Consider the following 18,867-nt stretch of genomic DNA (forward strand, 5'->3'; position numbering starts at 1 on the left):
TCTATGGAACACCTCTGTAATATATATATTTTTTTTATTCATTGTTTTGTATTTCTAATCAAGTCCTCAAAAACAGCATTTTTCTACCTCAAGATCTCGAGCCGTTTTGAGCCTGGGCTCCAGGTCCAGGTCCAGCCACTGTGTGCAGCTCATCTTGTATCTCAACATTAACATGCAGCGGTGTCTTTCTGACATCACAAATCATCACATTTTCAAATGACTCAGTTCAGTGAGGGTGAATATTGTGAGAGGAGAATTGGAAGAATGCGCCAATATGAGAATTTTGAGACATAGATCATATATAATAATATAAGTTCACATAGCTAGGAAACAATGCTAAACACTCAAAAAGGCCATTTATAAGATAGTTCCCCTTTAATATCGGTTATCGGTATCGGCCACAATTTTCACATCGGTGCATCACTAGTTAATTCCCCAAACAATTTTGAATACACAAATGTGGCTGGGGGAACTGATTCACTCAGCATGAATGGACTATAGGTCAATAAAAACACACACAAAAAAAAGAAAGAAAGAAAAAAAAGAATTCGATTATAATCGAGTCTAACATTTTCAAATCGATGCAATTGAATCGTCACATTAGAATCGATGCATTTCGATTAATCGATGCATCGTTACACCCCTAGTATGTGTGTATATCTTCTTGTATGTCATAAATGTCTGGATGTAACAGTACTGTATATGTGTATGTCATAAATGTTATGATGAATTGAAAATGGGGGACCCTGATAAACAAGACGAAAGTCTTTCTCTGGTCTGCATCCCCTTAACAATTGTGTGTATTGAGCCGTACTGTATTGTACCCATTCTGCAATCTGTTAATAAAATGGTCAATCAATCAATCAGACACACAGTTCCTCTCAAGGTGTAGTCAGTTACAGATTACTTACAAACACGACTAGGTTCCCTAGTATAGCTGGACCTGTGTGTTATGAGTGCTGCTGCCTCACACATTTACATTTGGTCATTTAACTGATGCTTTTATCCAAAGCGACTTACACGTTTTGTACAACAAGTCAGCAGGAAGGGTACAACTCTATCAGCTGAGTAACAATGTTCATCAAAGTGTTGAGTGCTACAGTGTTGGTTAGTATATTAGGACAAGTGCATGACAGTAAGGCAGGGGCAGTTCTAGCATCAGACCTTTAGGGGGGCTCAGCCCCAAGAGCAGTAGCATCATTTCACTAAATGCCACGGTCAGGCAAGGGAGGGTTATTCCAGTCGATCATAATGATCATGATCATATTACGGAGCGCTCACTGCGTTCGAGAGAGAGAGAGAGGGAGAGAAAGAGAGGGAGAGAGAGAGAGATAGAGAGGGAGAGAGAGACTCACATTTTTGTGACATTACACACTCTGCAGTTCCTCCCGCCGTCTTTCTCTCTCTCTCTCTCTCTCTCTCTCTCTCTCTCTCTCTCTCTCTCTCTCTCTCTCTATCTATCTCTATCTCTCCCTCTATCTCTCTCTCTCTATCTCTCTCCCTCTCTCTCCCTCCCTCTCCTCGCTAGTCAAACCCCGTTTGAGGAAGTGTCTGGTTACACTATGCCTACGTCCCGACAAGTTTGTGTGTATGTGTATGTGTGTGTCCCCGACGAGGGAGAGAGATGGCGCACACACATTACACACACTTCTGCAGTCCCTCCCGCCGTCCCTCTCTCTCTCTCTCTCTATCTCTCTCTCTCTCCCTCTCGCTCGTTCTCTGCCTGTGAAAACCCGTTTGAGGAAGTGTCGGGTTACACTGCACTACAACCATAGAGGGGGCGTTACTGTAGATCAATGCTATGTCGACATCACAGAAACCGTCAAATCAGAACAGTTTAGTTGAGTGAGGGAAGATCTCGTGAACTCGAGACTAGACTGATTAGTCAATATGGTAATTAGAGACACAGACCCATTGATACTAACTCCTATTACTATAAAACCATGCTAAACACAGAAAAAAGGCATTTATAATGCATGTCCCCTTTAAATCAACTTTCCAGACCCCTGTCAACTGTCAAATGATGTCAACTGTCAACCTGAATTAACATTCAGTATTCAATATGGTCTGATATTAACATTCAGTATATTGTCTGATTCAATATTAACATTCAGTATTCAAGTAGAACAGCTAGCTAGCCATTGTGGATGCTCACCTTTCCACAGCAAAACGGTCGGCAAGGCACCTTGGTTGAGAAATGCAGGCTTCAGTCTATGTGTTGTAGGATAGACAGTCTATCTATCCTGTCTCAAGATGCACATGGAGATTTTCTTCTTCTTCTTCTTCTTTAGAATTTCCGGCAGTGTAGACGCATCGTGGCGTATTACTGCCCTCCGCAATTCTTTTGATGAGTTCTTCTTCTTCTTCTTCTTCTTCTTCTTCTTCTTCTTCTTCTTCTTCTTCTTCTTCTTCTTCTTCTTCTTCTTCTTCTTCTTCTTCTTCTTCTTCTTCTTCTTCTTCTTCTTCTTCTTCTTCTTCTTCTTCTTCTTCTTCTTCTTCTTCTTTCTTCTTTTGAATTTCCCGCAGGCGTATTACTGCCCTCCTCAGTTCTTATACTACGCTAGTGGTGTGCCATAGTTAGGCCTCTGGTAAACCAACTTTTGATTGTTTACCCTCTTCTTCTTCTCATCTTCAAAACACACTATCTCCTTCTTCTCTGCTCCTCTTGCCTGTCCAATACTAATAAATACAATAACGCTATATCCTCTGGTACAACTCTGAAGCATGCAGAAATGTCAGCACTGCCTCTGTGATCAGCTGGTGGTTCTCATTATCCATGCCAAAGAAAGATTTAAGAGAGAAGGAAGAGACTCCCAACTCTACCAGACTTTTATAGAAGATTTCCCTCTCTTTCCTATACCTTTCACATTTTAGGAAGACATGCCCGACAGTTTCAGTCTCTCCACATTCACACCCCCCATCTGGATGTTTTCCCACAATGCACAAGGTACTGTTCAACCCACAGTGTCCCAGCCTCAATCTACACATCTTCACCCTATCACTCCTCGACCCATATCCATCCACCTTGATTTTGACCCGAGGCTGCAGAGAGAAATAGTGCCTTCCCTTGGTCCCCCTTTCCCACTCAGCCTGCCACTCTGCCTCAACTCCTTTCTTTATCTTCCCTCTGAGTTCTACTCTTCCCATTGAAATGCCTATCTCTTCCTCCCTTCCCAGGCTGTTTGGCAAGGGAGTCAGCCATCTCATTTCCCGCAATCCCAGCGTGCCCCGGGACCCAACAAAACTCCACTGACCAGCCTGCCTTCGCAATCCTATATAAAACCAACATTATTTCCTGAATGAGAAAATGTCATTAATCATAACATCGAAGAGGACCGGACTAATCACGCTTCCTTGCGGGGTGCCATTATACATTTTTACAGTTTTTGAGGTTTGCCCCCCCACACATACTTGGATCGTCCTGTCTAATAGAAAATCCTTTATCCAATTAAACAATCTCCCTCTAACTCCTAACTCATACAATTTCAAAAGCAACCCCTCTTTCCACAAAGAGTCATACGCCTTCTGTGAGGATTCGCCTGTTTCCCTGGATCTTTTTTCCCTGTCCTCTCCTCACCAGCCCCCACCTTTGGACATTCCCTGTCTACTCTCCTTCACCAGCCCCCACCCTTGCGAGAATTTTCCCTGTCTACTCTCCTTCACCAGCCCCCACCCTTGGACGTTCTTGTTCCTCTACCTTCACGCACCTGTTGGGAGTTTGCAATCTGCTCGGGAGAGTACTTAGGTTGCAGGCTCCCCTCCAGTCCTTGTCGGGTCGTTCTGTGTTCATGGAGTTCTGTGTGCTGGTCTGTATTCTGTACGTTACCATCACCTGCCGCGTCTCCGGCGTGAGACGACGTGCCAGCCATCACCCCCTATTTCCACGGGAGGATGGCGTCTCTTCGTGATCCTCGTTCCTGGGGTGAGGCTCGCCGTCGCTCCCTATTATTCCACGGGAGGATGGCGGGTGCTCATCCTGTTCCCCTCGGACCCCGGCTCGTCATTGCTCCCTATTTCCACGGGAGGATGGCGTGTTCTCCCCCCTTTCCCCTGTGACACCCTGTTTCCTGCGCTGCCCGTCTGCAGCATCCGAGGAGGAGGAGGAGGAGGATTCCGTTAAGAGCAGCAGAGCCCTACTCCGTGCCAGGCCTCCGCCGTCGGGCCCCTGTCCCCGTGCCAGGCCTCCGCCGTCGGGCCCCTGTCCCCGTGCCAGGCCTCCGCCGTCAGGCCCCTGTCCCCGTGCCAGGCCTCCGCCGTCGGGCCCCTGTCCCCGTGCCCGGCCGCCGCCGTCGGAACCCTGTCCTCATCCCTGTAAGCAGCTCTGGCCCTCGCCCTGTCCAAGGCCTTAACCCTGTTCTCTGTCCCTGTCTCCAGCCCGCCTCTCCGGGCCTCTGTCCCTGTCCCCCTCTCCAGTGCCCCTGGTCCTGGCCCTGACACTTAGCCCTGGCCCTTAGCCCTGGCCCTTAGCCTTAGTCCCTTAGCCTGTTCGCCTCTTAAATGCACAGTGCCGCATTTTCCATATTTCCTTGACTCTAGTGTTTTTGTGTTCTCCCTTAAAGGGACTGTGCCGCTTTTTGTTCTATAATAAATATTTGCCCTGTTTTGGCTTACTCTCATACCTGTCTTGTGTTGTGCGATTGGGGTCGGTTACAAACCATAACAGTACGACCCGACCAGTCGACGACCCCAGCCAGCACAGACAGTGTATGTGAGTTAGCCTCTTTGGTTCCCCTGTTAGCTCCCCTGTTAGCCTCTTTAGCTCCCCTGTTAGTTCTCATGTTAGCTCCCCTGTTAGCTCCCCTGTTAGCTTCCCTGTTAGCTCCCTTGTTAGCCTCGTTAGCTCCCCTGTTAGCTACCCTGTTCCCCACAGCTAGGACTGTCCTTTCAGCTAGCTTGTTCTCCTTTGCTAGTCCAGCCCTGTCTGCTAGCCTAGCTCCGGCAGCTAGCGCAGCCTCTATGCTAATGTAGATTTACAGCTAGCATAGGCCCTGTAGCTAGCAATGCTCTGGCAGCTACCCAGTCCCTCTGCTAGCCCAACTTTAGGTGTAGCTTCCCCTGCTAGCCTGGCCCATTTTTTTTTTTGTTGTTGCTTTGTCTTGTCCCCTGCCCCGCTGTCTGATTTTTTTGGTCGCACGGTGGCTCCCGTGGAGGGGGAGGTACTGTGAGGATTCGCCTGTTTCCCTGGACCTTTTTTCCCTGTCCTCTCCTCACCAGCCCCCACCTTTGGACATTCCCTGTCTACTCTCCTTCACCAGCCCCCACCATTGCGAGAATTTTCCCTGTCTACTCTCCTTCACCAGCCCCCACCCTTGGACGTTCTTGTTCCTCTACCTTCACGCACCTGTTGGGAGTTTGCAATCTGCTCGGGAGAGTACTTAGGTTGCAGGCTCCCCTCCAGTCCTTGTCGGGTCGTTCTGTGTTCATGGAGTTCTGTGTGCTGGTCTGTATTCTGTACGTTACCATCACCTGCCGCGTCTCCGGCGTGAGACGACGTGCCAGCCATCACCCCCTATTTCCACGGGAGGATGGCGTCTCTTCGTGATCCTCGTTCCTGGGGTGAGGCTCGCCGTCGCTCCCTATTATTCCACGGGAGGATGGCGGGTGCTCATCCCGTTCCCCTCGGACCCCGGCCCGTCATCGCTCCCTATTTCCACGGGAGGATGGCGTGTTCTCGCCCCGGTCCCCTGGGACCCCCTGTGTTCTGCGCTGCCCGTCTGCAGCATCCGAGGAGGAGGAGGAGGATTCCGTTAAGAGCAGCAGAGCCCTACTCTGAGTAGGGACGAAGAGGATCTCCGTGCCAGGCCTCCGCCGTCGGGCCCCTGTCCCCGTGCCAGGCCTCCGCCGTCGGGCCCCTGTCCCCGTGCCAGGCCTCCGCCGTCGGGCCCCTGTCCCCATGCCAGGCCTCCGCCGTCGGGCCCCTGTCCCCGTGCCCGGCCTCCGCCGTCGGAACCCTGTCCTCATCCCTGTAAGCAGCTCTGGCCCTCGCCCTGTCCAAGGCCTTAACCCTGTTCTCTGTCCCTGTCTCCAGCCCGCCTCTCCGGGCCTCTGTCCCTGTCCCCCTCTCCAGTGCCCCTGGTCCTGGCCCTGACACTTAGCCCTGGCACTTAGCCCTGGCCCTTAGCCCTGGCCCTTAGCCTTAGTCCCTTAGCCTGTTCGCCTCTTAAATGCACAGTGCCGCATTTTCCATATTTCCTTGACTCTAGTGTTTTTGTGTTCTCCCTTAAAGGGACTGTGCCGCTTTTTGTTCTATAATAAATATTTGCCCTGTTTTGGCTTACTCTCATACCTGTCTTGTGTTGTGCGATTGGGGTCGGTTACAAACCATAACAGTACGACCCGACCAGTCGACGACCCCAGCCAGCACAGACAGTGTATGTGAGTTAGCCTCTTTGGTTCCACTGTTAGCTCCCCTGTTAGCCTCTTTAGCTCCCCTGTTAGTTCTCATGTTAGCTTCCCTGTTAGCTCCCCTGTTAGCTTCCCTGTTAGCTCCCTTGTTAGCCTCGTTAGCTCCCCTGTTAGCTACCCTGTTCCCCACAGCTAGGACTGTCCTTTCAGCTAGCTTGTTCTCCTTTGCTAGTCCAGCCCTGTCTGCTAGCCTAGCTCCGGCAGCTAGCGCAGCCTCTATGCTAATGTAGCTTTACAGCTAGCATAGGCCCTGTAGCTAGCAATGCTCTGGCAGCTACCCTGTCCCTCTGCTAGCCCAACTTTAGGTGTAGCTTCCCCTGCTAGCCTGGCCCTTTTTTTTTTTGTTTGTTGCTTTGTCTTGTCCCCTGCCCCGCTGTCTGATTTTTTTGGTCGCCCAGTGGCTCCCGTGGAGGGGGAGGTACTGTGAGGATTCGCCTGTTTCCCTGGACCTTTTTTCCCTGTCCTCTCCTCACCAGCCCCCACCTTTGGACATTCCCTGTCTACTCTCCTTCACCAGCCCCCACCATTGCGAGAATTTTCCCTGTCTACTCTCCTTCACCAGCCCCCACCCTTGGACGTTCTTGTTCCTCTACCTTCACGCACCTGTTGGGAGTTTGCAATCTGCTCGGGAGAGTACTTAGGTTGCAGGCTCCCCTCCAGTCCTTGTCGGGTCGTTCTGTGTTCATGGAGTTCTGTGTGCTGGTCTGTATTCTGTACGTTACCATCACCTGCCGCGTCTCCGGCGTGAGACGACGTGCCAGCCATCACCCCCTATTTCCACGGGAGGATGGCGTCTCTTCGTGATCCTCGTTCCTGGGGTGAGGCTCGCCGTCGCTCCCTATTATTCCACGGGAGGATGGCGGGTGCTCATCCCGTTCCCCTCGGACCCCGGCTCGTCATCGCTCCCTATTTCCACGGGAGGATGGCGTGTTCTCGCCCCGGTCCCCTGAGACCCCCTGTGTTCTGCGCTGCCCGTCTGCAGCATCCGAGGAGGAGGAGGAGGATTCCGTTAAGAGCAGCAGAGCCCTACTCTGAGTAGGGACGAAGATGATCTCCGTGCCAGGCCTCCGCCGTCGGGCCCCTGTCCCCGTGCCAGGCCTCCGCCGTCGGGCCCCTGTCCCCGTGCCAGGCCTCTGCCGTCGGGCCCCTGTCCCCGTGCCAGGCCTCCGCCGTCGGGCCCCTGTCCCCGTGCCCGGCCTCCGCCGTCGGAACCCTGTCCTCATCCCTGTAAGCAGCTCTGGCCCTCGCCCTGTCCAAGGCCTTAACCCTGTTCTCTGTCCCTGTCTCCAGCCCGCCTCTCCGGGCCTCTGTCCCTGTCCCCCTCTCCAGTGCCCCTGGTCCTGGCCCTGACACTTAGCCCTGGCCCTTAGCCCTGGCCCTTAGCCTTAGTCCCTTAGCCTGTTCGCCTCTTAAAGGCACAGTGCCGCATTTTCCATATTTCCTTGACTCTAGTGTTTTTGTGTTCTCCCTTAAAGGGACTGTGCCGCTTTTTGTTCTATAATAAATATTTGCCCTGTTTTGGCTTACTCTCATACCTGTCTTGTGTTGTGCGATTGGGGTCGGTTACAAACCATAACACCTTCTCAATATCCAAAAATACACTTATCACTACTTCCTTATTGTCAAAAGCCTGTCTAATGTCCTGGTCTAGAACCGCTACTGATTCCATTGTAGACCTGCCATTTCTAAACCCATTCTGATACCCAACATAAAGATCCTTACTTTCTAAAAAATAAACTAATCTATTAGTAATCATCCTCTCCATAATTTTACACAATGCAGACGTCAGGGCTATGGGTCGGTATGACCCTGGGTCAGCCGCAACTTTACCTGGCTTCAAAATAGGAATGATGACGGCATGCTTCCACTCCTTTGGCAAGCAGCCTTCTAGCCACACATTATTAAACAAACCCAGTATTTCAACCTTTACAAATTCGTCCAAATTCTTAAATAATTCATAGGATCGTATTTACGCCCTCGGCCAGAGTTGTTTCCAAACGCAACCACCTCCCGCCATGAAGCTCACGCTCCGTGGCCGAAAAAGGCTGGTATTCATTAACAGTGGTGCGTTATTGAAATCATCTGGGGTTACACGCACCTACTGGCGCCACGTGCACGTGCGCTCCCGGCGCGTGCGCGCGCTCCCGCGAATGCGCATTTAATGTCCCCTCGCTTGAGCACAGACTAAAGACAGTGCCTAATTGCCTCTACGAATGGAATGTAACACATGTCATTCACGACAAGTTAGGTGTGAATGTATCTGAGAACGTATTTAACACACCTGACGACCGGCGCTATTGATATGCAAATAGCGAGTAGGCCTACTTATCTGGGGTTGCAACCCCGTCCCATGAAGAACGCATGCCTGTTCATTAATGATCCTTCTGCAGGTTCACCTACGGAAACCTTGTGGGATTATGACTGAACGCCTCTAAGTCAGAATCCCCTCTAAACGTAACGATACCATAGCGCCGTGGATCTCAAGTTGGCCCGGTATAGCCGGCTCCGGTCGGTGAGGAAAGCCGTTCGTGACGGGGAGAGAATTGTTGAATATATAACACAAAATGTGTGTTCTATATATATTCAACAATTCTAGAACATTTAATGGTCTATTATGACATCATACTTCATTAAAGAGCTCTTCTTCTTTATATTTTCCGGCAGTGTAAACGCAACATGGCGTATTACTGCCCTCCTCAGTTCTTATACTACGCCCACATTTGAGAAAACTTGACTCGCCAGATGATTTCCAAAACAAACAAAAAAAAATCCAATTTCTTTTTTTTTTGTAGTCAGGCCACTGAACTTAGAAGCAGGCCAGGACAGTGTTTCTAGTTGCAGCAGCGCAATAGTTAGATAACCTAGGTGGGGAACAACCAGGAGATCACTGCAACTCACACAAGTTGGACGGAACTATCTCTCTCTCTCTCTCTTTTGCTCTCACACACACACAAGGGAGCCGCATGTGATTGGTGGAGGCGGGACCCTTACAAAAAACTGTTGTTGCTAATCATTGACACATGCTAGCCTGTAATAATCCCCCCCAGAAAAATCTACTTTGCATTTGATATATTGCAAATATATGCCATCACACACACTGGCATTTAAAGGGTTAGAATTATAAAATTAATGTGGTGTTATGATCAGGGCTGAAGTTGAATAAAAGATTGTATTATTTTCAATCTGACATTACAAAAAACTGAAAATCCATCAAAATCAGTGTTGTTGCTGCTAGCCTGTTTTTTAACAATAATTTGTGATGCCATCACAAACACTGGCATTTAAAGGGTACAAATAAAAAAATACCTGCACCAGAATGCAGGAAATGAAGTCTTTTAACAAGAAATGTCCTGGTGGGGGACCCCCAGACCCCCTGCAGTGAGCTGACTGGGGCTATATTTTGCACTATATTTCCTGGCCTGAATGATTTCCCCAGACCGGCCCTGATTAAAAGCATCCAATGCTTATTAGTGTGTGTGCGTTTGAATGTGTGCATGTTTCAACCATACATTTCCATTTACCTCCTATAATAGTGGGGGTCGCGGCTCTCTGACCCCGTTATTTTTGGGTCGCGGCCTGAAAAGTTTGGGAACCCCTGATCTAGTTTACACTCTTCTTCTTCTTCTTCTTCTTCTTCTTCTTCTTCTTCTTCTTCTTCTTCTTCTTCTTCTTCTTCTTCTTCTTCTTCTTCTTCTTCTTCTTCTTCATCTTCTTCTTCTCATCTTCAAAACACATTACTATCGTCTCTGTCTCCTTCTCTGCTCCTCTTGTCATACAATCACAATCCAAACATCATCTGATCTCTCGAAGTTCCCCCCCAAGAGGGGGAACCCTCTTCTCTCTGTCCTCTCCAATCTCCAATCAATCATTAAAGACCTCTTCTTCTTCTTCTTCTTGTGAATTTCCGGCAGTGTAAACGCAACGTGGCGTATTACTGCCCTCCTCAGTTCTTATACTTCTCCCACAATTGAGAGAGTTTACACTGTTTCTTATTCCTCTCATCTTCAAAACACAGTTAAAGACCTCTGCATTATACTGTGACATCACAAATGTTCTAGAATGTTCTATTATGACATCATACTGTGACATCACAACGGAACATGTTTGAGGTCCATTTGAATAATATAAATAATATGTTTGGTAAGGCTGTCCCCGAAGCCTGTTTATTATTATTAATCTTTTTTTATTTATTTTTAACAAATGTTTTTTATTTTCCCTTTTTTAACATGAAACTAGACAAACAATACAGTAACAGTAATAATCAATGATAAATCACAGGACAATGACAGAAATAATAATAACAATAATGACAATCCAGTAATTAAATAAAAATAAATGTAGATTAATAGACATAAAAATAATGAATACAATACATGTGCTCTTGCTCGCTCTTCCTCGCTCTTTCCTTCCCCTTCCTGAACGGAATAGTAATGGTGAAAAATACTGTTATGACTATGCCTTATTTCGGGTTTATTTTCCCCTTCCTGATATCTGCCAACAGTGCTGTCAGGTGCAGACTGCTCCGCGAGCCAACTGCGCTGGAGCATATCAGGAGCAAACTGCACACAGCAAACTGCACACATCTGCGCTAGTATCTCATCCGTGCAATGTCATTTGTGGATAGCTCGCAAAGACGGAGCAGATACCCTGTGCTAAACTCGCACAGTTAAGGGTGCAATTAGCACCGCACAATCCATTCTTTGTGGATTCCGCCCTGAATGTTGAAATAGCAGTAATGCTAGGTTCATTGAAAAAATTACATAAGGGATGGGAAGGGGGGATGACCGTTTTAGAAGGGGGATGATATTGACTGTTTTTATTTCAGGGGGGATGCCATCCCCCCTCAACTGGAGTACTGAGTGTATAGGGCTATAAAGGCACCATATTATTTTTATTTTCATTTGATTATTTTCTGTCTTATTTTTCTCATTCCTTCTATATACAACAATTTTTTTGTTTATTTTTGTTTAACCTTTATTTACCCAGGGTAGGTTCGCTGAGCACAGATGCTCTTTCTCAGCTACACCCTGCTTCACATTCACACAGTTCCATTCACACCTCAACCACAACCACAGTCTGACACCATTGGCCACTGAGCAACTCCACTGGAGCAGTTGGGGGTTAAGTGCCTTGCTCAAGGGCACTTCAGCGGCAGTTTTTTCCTGCCGGTCCCGGGGATCGAACCGGCGACCTTCCGGTCACAAACCCGCTTCTCTAACCATTAGGCCACCGCTGCCCCTGCAACCACGATTGCATCTAAACTGTAACTAATATCACTCGTATATCATCATTATTATAATTTTTTACTTCTTAAATCTGTCTTTGTTTCAACACTTACTGGTGGTTTCAGCCACACATGTAGTATATTCTGGTTTATCTGTTTTTATGTTTCCCCCACGCCCCTTCCCCTTCCCCAAGCATAGCTGTCTCTTAATGATACAGTACAGACATGATGTTAATTGAGAACGTGTTGTAAAATATATCTGCATATCTGTACGGTCTTGATTTTGTGCTGAATAAAAGAAATAAGTTGAAAGAAAATAACAACAACAAAAAAAGAGGAAATAAACTAGACCCAGGGAACTATCGTCCTGTGTCACTCCTCAGCACGGTGTCGAAGGTAATGGAAAGGATAATTTTTGAGCAAATAAATGATTACCTGTCAAAAAACAACCTTCTGTTTGAGTTTCAGTCTGGGCTCAGAACATCTCACTCAACATGTGTGCTGTATCTGACAGACCAAATTAAAACAGAAGTGGACAAGGGTACATTTTGTGGTATGGTCTTATTATAGATCTGCAAAAAGCATTCGACACAGTGAACCACGATATACTTATATTTAAACTGAAGGCTATGGGTTTTAAAAGTGCTATACGTTAAGGTGGGTAGAGTCATTCTTGGAGGGTAGGAAGCAAGTGGTAGAAGTGAATGGCACTATATCCTATTCACTCCAGCCAACGTGTGGGGTGCCGCAAGGCAGTATTCTGGGTCCACCCTTATTTCTTCTCTCCTGGTCTCCCATCGGGATAAAGGGGAGGTAGAAGGAACACTCAACCGTGAGCTACTAAAGATCAGTCACTGGCTGGTTGACAACAGGCTGTCCCTTCACCTAGGGAAGACTGAAGCTATCCTCTTTGGTTCCGCCATTAGACTGAGGAGGTCTCCTGGGTTCAGGATAGTGGTGGGAGACATAGAGGTCTCGGCCAGAGAGGAGGTCATCTACTTGGGCTGTGTTCTGGACAACACCCTATCAGGAGAGAGCATGGCGCAAAGGGTAGCCACTAAGATCAACCAGAGAGTGAAATTCCTCACTAGGATTTCAACTTTTGTAAACAGGTTAGCTATGGAAATTCTAGCGGGGGCCCTGGTTTAATGTCAATTTGACTATGTATGTTCCTCCTGGTACACCAGCATCACAGTTTCACTGAAGAATAGGCTGCAGGCCGCACAAAATAAATTAGTTACTCATTTTACAGTTGCATCCCAGGACTCACCTACACTACAGTCTCATTTGGACAGCCTCAAGTGGCTCAGAGTAGATGAGAGAGTAACTCAAATCAAACTCAGCATGGTCCACAGGATAGTCAATAATGTTGTTCCAAACTACCTCAGAAATTACTTCACCAAGGTCAGTGACGTACAGTACATGACCACGGCACTAGAGGGAGCCCTACAGATCTGGTCCCAGTCAAATGTAAAAGATGCATTGGGCATAATTAATTCCTGTACTCTGCAGATTGGAATAGGCTACCAGCTGACCTTAAGTTAATTAGCCACTATTCCTCTTTTAAAGTAAAAGTCAAGAGCTGGATCAGGAGAAGCACAACTGGGGTTTAATTATATTTTATTTATCTTAGCTGATTTTATTTAATTTTAAGGTATTTTATTAGGTTTTGAGTTTTAGTTTTTTTTATTGTATTAATTGTCTCCCTATGTTTTTCTCCCCCCTGCGTGGTGGGCACACCCTGGCTTTACCCACAGGCTCTGACAGGTGCATCTTGTATCATGCACTCATACTCTCATACACCTACACACATCCAGGTAGACACTCACCAGTACATTTTACTAACAGACATCTGAAGGACCGCAATGGAAATAAGCTGTAAGCTTTCTTGCGTTTTTATCCATTTGATAATGGTGGGCCTCTATATGTACTGTTCATTATCAATAAAGATCTATCTTTGACACCCGTCTGAAGGGGACAGGGGGCAGGCGACAGGGTCCCTCTCCATGACACTTGGTAGGAGCGGTCATTGAGGTATGATGTCAGCCATGTCAGCACAGAGCCAGCCACTCCCATTCCTGCGAGGGACGCGAGTAGGATCTGATGGTTGACTGTGTCGAAGGCTGCAGACAGGTCCAGGAGAATCAGGACAGAGGAGAGGCCTTTCGCTTTTGCTAAGTAAAGTGCCTCTGTGACCGCAATGAGGGCCGTCTCTGTGGAGTGACCAGTCCGGAAGCCTGACTGATTAGGGTCTAGGAGGTCATTCTGTAAGAGATAATCAGTAAGTTGGTTGGATACAGCACATTCAAGTGTTTTAGAAAGGAAGGAGAGACAGGACGATAGTTGCCTATGACGGTGGGGTTCATGGTTGGTTTTTTTATGAGCGGCGTGACTCTGGCTTATTTTAGGGAGGTGGGGACCACCCCCGAGTTAAGTGAGGAGTTGATGGTTGCAGTTAGGAATGAGAGGATGTCTGGTGCTATGGTCTGGAGGAGTGGGGAGGGTAGCTGGTCCAGCTGGCATGTAGTGGGACGGTTCGACGTTACCAGTGGTCAGGGTCTCGGCTTCTGTAATGGGAGAGAAAGATGACAGAGTGAAGGATGAGGTTCTCGATTCAGTATTTGGAATGGGTGGGGGGGTTGGGGGTTGGGAGAAGCGACTGCGGATGCTCTCCACTTTTTTCTCTAAGAAAATCGTAGTCTTCGGCAGAGAGAGGGGGGCGAGAAGGGAGGACATGGCGGTGTGCAGGTCGATGGTTCTCTAAATGAGACCTGGGAATCCGTGGGTGAGGAAGAGCAGTTTATTTGCACAATTGTTCACAGGTTATGTAATTTCCTGGAATGTCGTGGATTCGAGGAGCCCTCTTATTTCAAGTAGGGAATATCAGGGAATCTGATAACTTCACTTAACTCACTGCATTCATCACCGTACTTCATCTTCCATGACTGTAGTGAAAGTTCAACACTGTTCGACGAACAACGTTACAGACCCTTAGCTGCCAGAGTTTGTACCCTTCCTGCTGACTTGTACCAAAAAGGGAAAAAAATACTAGTTTTAATATTATGTGCTTCAAACACAACACAGCAAATTTGGCTTGGCAAGATTTCTTGAAATAAGTAACAATATCTATGGTTCTCTCCTTATTGCATGAAGTGAGAACAGGATACCACAACATGTATTTTGTGTTTACCACACAGAGCGGAAGGACTGGGAGCCCCATGTTACTGACCAAACACTCACTTTACATCCCCTTTAAATCCAAACTCCTCAAAACAAGCGTCCCCAGACAAATATTCACGTCTTTTTACGTAATTTTACTTTAAAATGTTTGGGACCACCTGCGCCAGAGGGCAAACACGGCAACTTAACAACAAGGTTGCATTTAAAATCTTTTAATATAATTCACAATATATTACATCAGGAAATATTACATTAGGTCTTTGAAATGCAGAGGAAAGGAACGGCAGACAGTCCAAACAGGTCTATAGACCACGGGCAACACTTCCGGTATTTTGAGCTCATGGAGAGAGCGGGGGGAGGGAGGAAAGGGAGCGTGTGAATAAATGTATTAATTTGATCCCCCCCCCCCCCCCCCCCCCGCTTGTATCCTTTCGGCAACCAACCCTCCCTTCCGCGTTGCTCTGATTGGCCAGCGATCTACGCTCCGCCCGCTGCGCGCGCATGAGCCCCGATGAGCCCCTCAGCCAGGCAGGAATACTAAACTCCGAGTTCACCTAATTTATACAAATGGAAGTATTGATTTCGCCGTAACGAATCATTAAAGAAATATACCATTAACTGGAATATGTTGTTTCTTTACACATATGTTGGATTATGTAATTTGGTTTGTCATGACAAACCAATACAAAAATCGCGAATTAACCGGTGGTTAATATCCCTGTGGCTGTGGTGTGGTTGTAGGCACGAAAATGCAGCTCGAACTACCTGTTATATTAAATTAATTGATTGCTGTTTAACTTGTCCGTGTCCAGTCCTTTCGATTAGCCCCCACCGTTCATTGTAAACAATGATGCATGTAATTATATTAACGTTACTGTGTGTGTTGTTGTAGCTATGTTAATATAATAGGATACCCACCGGTTAATTCGCGATTTTTTATTGTTTGTCATGACAAACCAATTACATAATCCAACATATGTGTAAAGAAACAACATATTCCAGTTAACGGTATATATTTTTTAATGATTTGTTACTGCGAAATCAATACTTCCATTTGTATAAATTAGGTGAACTCGAGTTTTAGTATTCCTGCCTGCCTGAGGGGCTCATCGGGGCTCATGCGCGTGCGCACGGGCGGAGCGTAGATCTCTGGCCAATCAGAGCCACGCGGAAGGGAGGGTTGGTTGCCGAAAGGATACAAGCCCCCCCCCCCCCACTCTCTTTCCCCCCTTCCCCCTCCCCCCCACGAGCTCCATGTAACGCGGAAGTGCAGTGGTCTATTTTGGAAAGTTATTTTCTGTTAAATAGCGCCCTCCCATGTACAGTTGTGGTAGTAGTAATTGTGTGGAAGCCAAGAGTTCTAACAGTGTCAGCGCCATATTGGAAGAATAGCAGTCGCAGGCAGGTGTGGTTGTGAACACAGTGATTAGCTACCTCTGCTAGTGCCGCTGTTCCTCGACTTAAACACAAGACAGCGTCATAGTAGATTTGGTTGATGGGTAGGCTTTGCTTTATTGCGCCGACCTGCTGACATGATCGTATAGGACCACTGCACGTCCGTGTTACACGTAGCTCGTGAGGGGATGGGGGGAAAGAGCGCGGGGGGGGTTACAATTAATGAATGTTGATTAGAGCCTTGACGTAAGTGGTAGCTCTGTAGCTCCATGGCTCTAATCAACATTCATTCACATGCCCCCCCCCCGCTCACTTCCATGAGCTCAACACACTGGAAGTGTTGTTGCAGTGGTCTACAGTAGAAAACAGCTCCCCAGAGCGCACAGGTGAACTACATAAACACGACAGCAGATTAACATTGGCCAGACTTTTACAGGAGAGAGAGAGAGAGAGAGAGAGAGAGAGAGAGAGAGAGAGAGAGAGAGAGAGAGAGAGAGAGAGAGAGAGAGAGAGAGAGAGAGAGAGAGAGAGAGAGAGAGAGAGAGAGAGAGAGAGTTGCATTATCGTTTTCTGGAAATGAATTGTAAATTCATCGTAAAGTGCGTCAAACAAAAAGTAGTCTGTCCATAAAGACGGGGGGGGGGTGGGGAGGTGGAGGGGGGAAAATGACAACAAAAACATCTGGAGTAGTTAACGTAATAACAACAGCAACAGAAGGAGGCGGTGAGTCATGATGCTGAAATAGCAGCCAGGTACTGTAACCTTACTCGTTACGTGGATTGATTGCTGTTGCCTGTTTCCAGTATCTCTTGTCAAGTTGCCCCTTTTTCACTCTGTGGCTGTTTCCCAATCAAATGCTACCGTGACACGTCGACGGTCACGAGTTAAGTAATCAAAATACCAAGGCACAAAATATTGTCTCGTGGCGTTCAGCTGCATCCCCACGATGGGTGTGTGCGTGTTTGGGACACGAGTGGGACTTTAACTGACTCCATCCTGCATGGCGACGGCCCTAAGGTCGTCAGGAATCCCCGCTTAGAACTTCTCACTGGACGCCGGTCGTCTTTCTTCATCGACTTTACTAGAGTTGCGATACCACAGATAAGTTATATCTATGGATCTTTCTCCTGATTGGATAAAGTGGGAGCGATATACATGTATTTAGTGTTTACTGCAGAGCGGAGAGACTGAGACCCATGGGAGGTCCAGTGAGATCTTAAATTAAATTAACTAAGTAGAGCTACGATCATTTCCGGAATTGGCAGAGATTATTGTTGTTGCGTGACTTAACACAGTGATACACTGGGTCCATGTTCAAGCCTTCATAAGAGACCCAGCTTAGCTGGCAGTGTAGGATGCTATGTCACCAACAAAACAGTAGAGAGAGACGGGAAAGAGCAGTGACTGACCTCACTGCTGTGAAAATGAATGAAACCCATTGTAACACATACTGTACCACACAGTCACTGCAAGCTTCATCCTGCATGTACAGTAGTCTTCCTCATATTCAGTCATGCTTGTCAACGCGGACTTGAGTATACTGAAGACACAGCCCCCTTCCCTTCCAGAGCGAGAGGTCTGAGTATACTGAAGACATAGCCCCCTTCCCTTCCAGAGGTCTGAGTATACTGAAGACACAGCCCCCTCCCCTTCCAGAGCGAACGGTCTACAATCAAGGCCAGCAGAAACTCCAAACCCATGTCTGCTTTCTTTTTTGGTCGTCCAAGTTGACGGCTTTTTAGAGAACAGCTGAAAACTAGATCTTTATACGTTATTTCGTGACATGGTGCACTTTGTCATTTGGTAGAAAAAAAAGAAAAAAAGTGCTCTGTCTCTCTTTCACGACCTCACAACCAAACATGCTCACGACCTCACGACCAAACGGGCTCACGACCTCACGGGACTCTGGGACCTCTTTCAATGAAATCTCCAAGTCCTACTAGTGCAGTAATTTAGAAACGCTTCATGTTTTTCCGAGTTCGTTTTTTGCAGGAGAAGTTGTAGGGATTGTATTTACAGAGGCGTGTCCTGCCTGAGGAGGCGTGTCCTGCCCGAGGAGGCGTGTCCTGCCTGAGGAGGCGTGTCCTGCCCGAGGAGGGCGTGTCTCAGGAGCCGGCTCTGGCTGGTGTTGATCATGATGTTGGGCAGGGCGTCGCGCCTCTTCCTCCAGGCTCCCAGGGACCCCCCGCGTACTTCTTGATCTGACGGAACCACTGCTGGGTGCGCGAGGCGTCCGCGGCCCTGAAGACGAAGGCCTCCCGCCTGATGTCCAGCACCTCGAAGGTGTCCGGGGCCTCGGGGTCGGCCGACACCACGCAGTTGCCCAGGTGCAGGGGCTCCCGCAGTGCCGCCAGCTTCCCGCTGCTCTTGTCCTTGATCAGGACCAACACGCCGTCCCGCACGCACTCCCCTCTCCGCCGCCCTCCCCCCCCGGCCCGGCCCGCTGCATCCGCACCATCAGCAGGCTCTGGACGTTCTGGAACTTGAGGGCCCGGCTGCCCTTCTTCACCCACTGGCCGTCGGCGGGCGTCGCCAGCTGCAGGGGCCCCTCCATGACGAAGCGCGTGTTCTCCCGCGCCAGCCCACCGTCTCATGACGGGCCACCGGTGATCCACGCGGTCTGGGCCTGCGGGGAAGGAGCGCAGGACCGGCGCTTGGAGTCC

At 48.1% G+C, this 18,867-nt stretch overlaps 1 protein-coding gene across 1 annotated transcript in view; it reads right to left on the reverse strand.

Moving 5' to 3' along the window:
• Positions 1 to 18,217: 18,217 nt before the first annotated feature.
• arhgef49 (Rho guanine nucleotide exchange factor 49) overlaps positions 18,218 to 18,867 on the reverse strand; it is a gene marked incomplete at both ends in the record, with an annotated part of 46,113 nt that continues 45,463 nt past the window's right edge. The window contains 4 exon segments of the mRNA XM_084311500.1: positions 18,218 to 18,388; positions 18,391 to 18,633; positions 18,636 to 18,781; positions 18,784 to 18,830. Coding sequence (XP_084167626.1) covers positions 18,218 to 18,388; positions 18,391 to 18,633; positions 18,636 to 18,781; positions 18,784 to 18,830 — 607 coding nt within the window.

Source organism: Notolepis coatsorum (genome assembly GCF_963971535.1).
Source record: "Notolepis coatsorum genome assembly, chromosome: 3".
NCBI classification, from domain to species: domain Eukaryota; kingdom Metazoa; phylum Chordata; class Actinopteri; order Aulopiformes; family Paralepididae; genus Notolepis; species Notolepis coatsorum.